This window comes from Triticum dicoccoides, chromosome 6B (assembly GCF_002162155.2).
Source record: "Triticum dicoccoides isolate Atlit2015 ecotype Zavitan chromosome 6B, WEW_v2.0, whole genome shotgun sequence".
NCBI classification, from domain to species: Eukaryota; Viridiplantae; Streptophyta; class Magnoliopsida; order Poales; family Poaceae; genus Triticum; species Triticum dicoccoides.
Window position 1 is genome coordinate 694,702,729 of NC_041391.1, and position 6,007 is coordinate 694,708,735.

The 6,007-nt window shown below is 51.9% G+C and overlaps 3 protein-coding genes across 3 annotated transcripts; 2 read left to right on the forward strand and 1 right to left on the reverse strand.

Annotated features, from left to right (window-relative positions):
- The first annotated feature begins 408 nt into the window (after positions 1 to 408).
- On the forward strand, positions 409 to 1,868 carry LOC119324333 (glutathionyl-hydroquinone reductase YqjG-like). The gene has a single exon (XM_037598121.1). It carries the CDS (start codon positions 430 to 432, stop codon positions 1,660 to 1,662), a length of 1,233 nt encoding a protein of 410 aa, XP_037454018.1. The 5' UTR covers positions 409 to 429; the 3' UTR covers positions 1,663 to 1,868.
- LOC119324334 (nicotinamide/nicotinic acid mononucleotide adenylyltransferase-like) lies at positions 1,771 to 4,042 on the reverse strand. Its single transcript, XM_037598122.1, has 10 exons — positions 3,824 to 4,042; positions 3,639 to 3,721; positions 3,393 to 3,478; positions 3,223 to 3,306; positions 3,006 to 3,090; positions 2,801 to 2,880; positions 2,558 to 2,659; positions 2,411 to 2,469; positions 2,174 to 2,293; positions 1,771 to 2,047 (listed from the first exon to the last, which is right to left on the reverse strand). Exons 1-9 carry the CDS (start codon positions 3,883 to 3,885, stop codon positions 2,179 to 2,181), a joined length of 756 nt encoding a protein of 251 aa, XP_037454019.1. The 5' UTR covers positions 3,886 to 4,042; the 3' UTR covers positions 1,771 to 2,047; positions 2,174 to 2,178.
- A 127-nt stretch (positions 4,043 to 4,169) lies between these two features.
- LOC119324337 (60S ribosomal protein L37-2) lies at positions 4,170 to 5,721 on the forward strand. Its single transcript, XM_037598123.1, has 4 exons — positions 4,170 to 4,310; positions 4,413 to 4,548; positions 5,220 to 5,321; positions 5,426 to 5,721. Exons 1-4 carry the CDS (start codon positions 4,308 to 4,310, stop codon positions 5,473 to 5,475), a joined length of 291 nt encoding a protein of 96 aa, XP_037454020.1. The 5' UTR covers positions 4,170 to 4,307; the 3' UTR covers positions 5,476 to 5,721.
- The last annotated feature ends 286 nt before the right edge of the window (positions 5,722 to 6,007 follow it).

Consider the following 6,007-nt stretch of genomic DNA (forward strand, 5'->3'; position numbering starts at 1 on the left):
GTTTCTACACGTTGCGGAGAGGCTGAACCTGCAGCTCATTTTTTCGTCACGAGAAAACGAGGCGCAAAGACGCAGAATGCCATGAAACAAGTAAAAATATCGAAAACATTTGGCGCTTTCAGTGTGTCACGCTTAATTTGCCACAGACTTTTTTTTGTTGCGGTTTTGGCGCGGCTTATTGGAAAGAAAAAACTGTGGATGATTCCTGACCTAGTTCTGTATGTTGTTTAAAAACTGTTTTGAAATTCAGAAAATTCGAAACCCTAGTTCTTGGGCTGGTTGCTAGGGTAAGACGGGCTGTGTATGCAAGCCCAACAAGCAAAACGGGCTGAATGTGCGTATGTAAGCCCAACGTGAAATGGTTGGGCCTTCCTTATCCATCGTCCCACCTACCCTCTCTGGCTCTCTCCCTCCTCCACTCTCTCCTCGATGTCGGCAGTCGCGGCGCACCGAGCCTCTCCGGCCATGTGGTCCCCGCAGCCTCCGCCGCCCCGCCTCCAGCTCCGGCGGCCTGCGCCGATTCCCCATCACTCCTCGCGGCGCGACCGCGGCCTCAGCCGCATCGCCGCATCGCAGGAGGACCCGCTGACCGCGCTGACCCGCGTGCTGTGGGGCCGCGCGCTGCCGCCGTCGCAGCTCGTGCTCGCCGTCCGCCACGGCTGGACCTCGGCGTGGCGGCTCCTCATGCGCCAGCTCGCGCCCTCCGACCCGGCCACGGGCGCCTTCACCCGCACCCCGTCCCGCTTCCCGGCCGTCGCGCAGCCCGCGCCGGGCCCCGGCGCGCGCCTCCACCTCTACGTCGGCCTCCCCTGCCCCTGGGCGCACCGCGCGCTCCTCGTTCGAGCCCTCCTCGTCCTGGGCCCGCGCCTCCCGGTCTCCGTCGCCGTACCGGGCGACGACGGCGCGTGGTCCTTCACGCCGGAGAGCCCCGACGCGCTCTACGGCTCCCGCAGGCTCCGGGACGTGTACGCCGCCCGGCGCGGCGGGTTCGAGGGCCGGGCGTCCGTGCCCATGCTCTGGGACGCCGGCCGCCGCGAGGTGGTCTGCAACGAGAGCATCGAGATCGCCAAGTTCCTCTGCACGCTCGCCGCCTCCGGCGCGGGCGCCGGAGGCCTCGACCTCTGGCCGCCGGAGCACCGCGAGGAGATCGACCGCTGGTACGGCGTCATCTACCCGAGCGTCAACAACGGCGTGTACCGGTGCGGGTTCGCGCAGAGCCAGGCGGCCTACGACGCGGCGGCGGCCGAGCTGTTCGCCGCGCTGGACATGCTCGAGGGCCACCTCTCCGGGTCCCGGTACCTGTGCGCCGGCGCCGGCGTGACGCTGGCCGACGTCTGCCTCTTCACCACGCTCATACGGTTCGACCTGGTGTACAACCCGCTGTTCCGGTGCAGCCGGAGGAAGCTGGTGGAGTACCCCAGCCTCCACGCCTACATGCGGGAGATCTACCAGCTGCCGGGCGCCGCCGAGACCTGCGACATGGCCGCCATCGCCGACGGGTACTTCGGGACGCTCTTCCCGCTCAACCCCGGCGGGATCCTGCCCGTCGTGCCGGCGAGCTGCAGCAGGGAGGCGCTCATGAAGCCTCATGGCAGAGAGGCATTGCCTTCTTCTGCTGCTACTGATAGGCAGCTAGGAGCAACTGCTAGTGTTGTTGGCTAGGATTACAGAGTGTTAACTGAATTTGTAGCACATCAAATTACTTACTGAATAATACCTTGGTACATATAGAGGATGAAACAAATGGCAGAATATTACTGTGACAAAGAGTTTCATGTTGTATAAATGCTTTATTAGCGATATATTCTGTTGGTCGAAAGACCGATACATTGACAACAATGTAAGGAAGATTCAAGAACCTTCTACTAGTAAGCATTGTGTATAGCATACTGGTCTCCATACATTTGCATCCATTCATGATGCTTCAAAGGCAGTTAGAACCATTCATGATAATCGAAGCTTGTCGCTGATACTTCAGATTTTATCATAACACTGAAGCCCAAGGCGGCACAATCCATGCTCGATGGTCGTTCCGAAAGGCTTGCAACTGCGAAGTGATAAAATGGAAGTTGTTAGAACCAAGGATTCTCACCGTGGAGCGTATATACAAACATGCATCTGGAAAATACTAGTAGAAGATATCAAGAGACTGCTGGGTAGAGGTAAATATTACCATTATCATGATCTGGTATCACTCTCTCCAGTTTCCATGTACAGTCTGTGCTCTCTAATGTACTCGATTACTTCGTCGCAAGTAAGATACTTTATCGAGAGATGTTTTCTTATACATTCTCTGCAATTTGATAAGGAAAGAAACAGGAATCAACATCCCAGCATCAAAGCAAAGTGAAATTTGAAGGTGGTAATCTTATCTGATCATACAGAAACCAGCATAGATGAAATGATGTACCTTACTCTGGATGAACTGATCTGATTTGGCACAATCTCATCAACCGAAATGATGTTATCCTGAAAATTATACACAGGGATATATACATGTGAGCAAATCATCATGGTCCATCGGTGTAGTAAGCTCCTCAAGCTAGAAGTTTCTCACCCTGCATTCTTGCAGTGTCTCGCTGCTGGATATTAGCTTTTGAACATCTTTTCCTTCCCTACGAATACAGACAACACCAAAGTCTTTACATATGGCCCTGACCTGGAAACAAAAAAGGTTGTGCATCAAAGTTACTTCTTCGATAAGGGCGATTCGAACAAAAACTTTGTATGTCAAATAAGTGGTGCATAAATTTTGTATGTCAAATTATGGGTACCAAAAAATGTTCATGTTTTGAGGTACCTGATCTGGAATCCAAACCCCTGGCGTGCTGAATGACTCGAGAAGGTCAGAACCACACAAAAGCATTACCTTGACACCACCTGAGAGAAAATGCATGTTGTAAACGACTGATTTATGTACAGGGTAAATTTACAGATACATTTGAATGATCCAACAGTGTGAGAGAAGGCATTACTGTATTGCAACAAAAAATCTTGCCATATACCTTGATCAGCTAAGCCGTCCTTGCACAGAGAGTTCTTAACTCGAGATAGAACGGTCAAGGTGCGCTGATAACCTTTCTGCATTGCCTGTATCAAAAACACAGAAAACGTGTAAGTAAGTGAAACACAACATTATCCAAACTGTAAATATCTTATGTTACAACTCCAAAACCCAATGGCACACATCAACTAACATGAAGAAAAAGAAAATCAGGTTACCTCCCAGGGATCAACCATCAGGAAAGACGAGCTTCGACACGCCAATTCGCAGAGGCGAACCCGGTGAGCAGCCGGCAAGAGGTCCTGGCCAGCCCCAAATTGCGGATTTCAGTCACGAGAAACGCGTCAACCAACACAAACCGATACACATTTCAAGTTCCAAATAGTACCTTCTTCTTGTACGCGTCGTTCACCGGGGACATGTATGCACCCAGCACCGAGTACCCTCGCTGCTGCAGCTCGTCCTTTGCCAGCTCTGTATGAATTTAACACATGAAAAGATGGGGTAAGAGGTCAGCTTTGCACTTTACTGATCCCATTCTTAGGCTGTTCTTGAGACTTACTAGTACTAAACACAGTAACACACTGAATCACTGATAGATGCAGCAGATTAGCAAGTGTCGATTGAGGCTTACCGAACATGCGCAGGTGCATGTAGGTGGGAGGATTGAAGCTCCCGGTGGCCACCAGCACAACGGCACCTCGGCTTCCCCCATCCCTGCCGTCATCCAGATGAATCAAGAAACGAATGGCGGATTAGTGTAGGGATGCATCAAGCAACTGAAGAAATCCGAGAGCAGATTCTTTTCTTTGTGCTTACCGATTTGGATCCACGGAGAGCTTTTCCGTGGGGACGGGGAGAGGCACTTCCGCCCCCTCCATGGCCGCCCTCTGCAAATCCTCAGCCGAGCCGAGCCGACCTCTCGCTGCGGTTCTCTCTTCCTGGGGCGCGCCGACGGCGGGAGGCCGGCGATCCGGCTGGCGTGCGCCGGGAGCAGATTCCCTAGTAGGAGTTTTTTTCTTTCTTTCAGAATGATGGACTCTGTGTGCCCGTGTGTGGGCATCGCGAAATGGGTCTTGTTGGGCCGCCCTAGCCATGCCCAGGAGGCCCCGCTAGAATAATACAGTAACAAACAGGTCCACGGAGAGAGATATAGCCTGTCAAACGGGCCGGGCCCAGGCGGCCTTGGGCAGCTCTATAAAGCCTCCGCCTCGAGCCGCTAGGTTTTGGTGCTCTCTTCTTCCTCCTCTCCTCTTCCCTCGGCGGCGGCGCAGGCGGCGCGGACGCGACAGGCGAAGGCGAAATGGTGAGTTGCTCCGGCGGAAGCCTCCTCCCTCGGCGGCGCTCCTTCTCGTCTAGATAGATCTGGGGTCCTGACTGTTCCTTTGCTGTTGTTGTTGTCGCGCAGACGAAGGGAACGGGCAGCTTCGGCAAGCGCCGGAACAAGACCCACACGCTGTGCATCCGCTGCGGCCGCCGCAGCTTCCACCTGCAGAAGAGCACCTGCTCCTCGTGCGGCTACCCCGCCGCCCGCATCCGCAAGTGTAAGTCCCGCCCCCAGATCCCTCGGGCATACTCTGCTCATATGCGGCTCCGTCCCTTCAAAGATGTCTCTTTTAGCTAGCTATAGATGCGGCGCTTGGTTCTGGCCCGCGCGAGGCCGTGATTGCTTAGGGTTTTAGATGCTGTTGTGGTAGCCCCATCGCCGTTGCCTCGAGTCGCATGCTAGCTCTGTTGCCGTGATGTGCCATGATCTTTGAGTAGCTCATGCTTGGTCTGATGTGTTTAGCTTTTGATCGCAAGCATGATAGTTTGAACTTTGAAGATCCCTTGATAAAAAGCATGATAGTTTGAAGATGCTAAAGTTGACTGTGAAATTGAACTGTGGTTCATGTTACATGCTCTGTTAACCCTGGCGGAGTTGCTGGAATTAGGGATATTAGTAAGGTGGATTACTTGGTTGTCTGTTCTCATGCCCCTCTATGTTTACTGTTGATCACAAAAATCGGGTGTTGATCCTGTTATACGTTGCTTGCGTTTGCACCAGTCTTTAGTGGTTAGGTTTGATTTAGTGCAGGGTAGTTGGATTGATTGTCATGGTGCTCTTGATGTCTTTCTGTAATTTGGAGCATAGCTCTCACATTTTGCTGTTGATGAAAGCAAGTGTTTTAAGTTTTCTTCTTCATCTGATGAGAAATTCTTCCTTGAAAAACAGACAACTGGAGTGTGAAGGCCATCAGGAGGAAGACCACCGGCACCGGGAGGATGAGGTACATGCGCCACGTGCCCAGGAGGTTCAAGAGCAACTTCAGAGAGGGTATACTTCTCTTCTCTCTTTTAGTCCTGTTAAAATGTGTCAGCATATCCACCCATGATGAGCTCTGTTGTGCTAAACTGCAATCATGTGAATGTGTTCCGCAGGAACTGAGGCCGCACCAAGGAGCAAGGGAGCCTCTTCCAGCGGCAACTAGGCGCGGCGGCCTTAACTTGTTACGCTAGGCGGAGCCCTGATCACCAAACTTAGCTTTTTTGTTGCTTTCTACTGGAACTCTATGTTTCTATGTCGAGAGGCGGACGATATGATGCCTGGTTATGTTATTTGCACAATTATCGTGGACGTTAATCCTTCAGTTTTGAATGTTAATTGTGTCGATGTCCTGTGTTAGATGCTCTGCATCTCTTGTTCAATGCGCTATTTGTGATGAGGCTTTTTGTTATTTCAATCTGAGTGTGTTGATCAAGTTGTGATGCACTTGTGTTCATTGTGTTTGTCTGTCCAGCGACAGCTTAGATATGCAGCTATCAACATGGGTTAACACTTGAAAATTATTTTTTTGATATACTTGTTTGTATAGCATCTCTGAAGAATATGACCCATGGCTTGGAAAACAAAAATAACAGACTCAACACAAAATGTCAGTCGGCCAAACTTATCGTCAGATCAGGACCCTCTGTAGCTCTCTATACTGCCTCGCTAGGGTTGTACAAGTGGTGGTTTCTGCT

Coding starts and splice junctions, on each gene's coding strand:
- LOC119324333 (XM_037598121.1), top strand. CDS start 430: ATGTCGGCAGTCGCGGCGCACCGAGCCTCTCCGGCCATGTGGTCCCCG.
- LOC119324334 (XM_037598122.1), bottom strand. CDS start 3,885: ATGGAGGGGGCGGAAGTGCCTCTCCCCGTCCCCACGGAAAAGCTCTCC. Junction 2,470..2,557: donor AGACACTGCAAGAATGCAGG/GTGAGAAACTTC, acceptor TATAATTTTCAG/GATAACATCATTTCGGTTGA. Junction 2,294..2,410: donor ATCAGTTCATCCAGAGTAAG/GTACATCATTTC, acceptor ATCAAATTGCAG/AGAATGTATAAGAAAACATC.
- LOC119324337 (XM_037598123.1), top strand. Junction 4,549..5,219: donor CGCCGCCCGCATCCGCAAGT/GTAAGTCCCGCC, acceptor CTTGAAAAACAG/ACAACTGGAGTGTGAAGGCC. Junction 5,322..5,425: donor CAAGAGCAACTTCAGAGAGG/GTATACTTCTCT, acceptor TGTGTTCCGCAG/GAACTGAGGCCGCACCAAGG.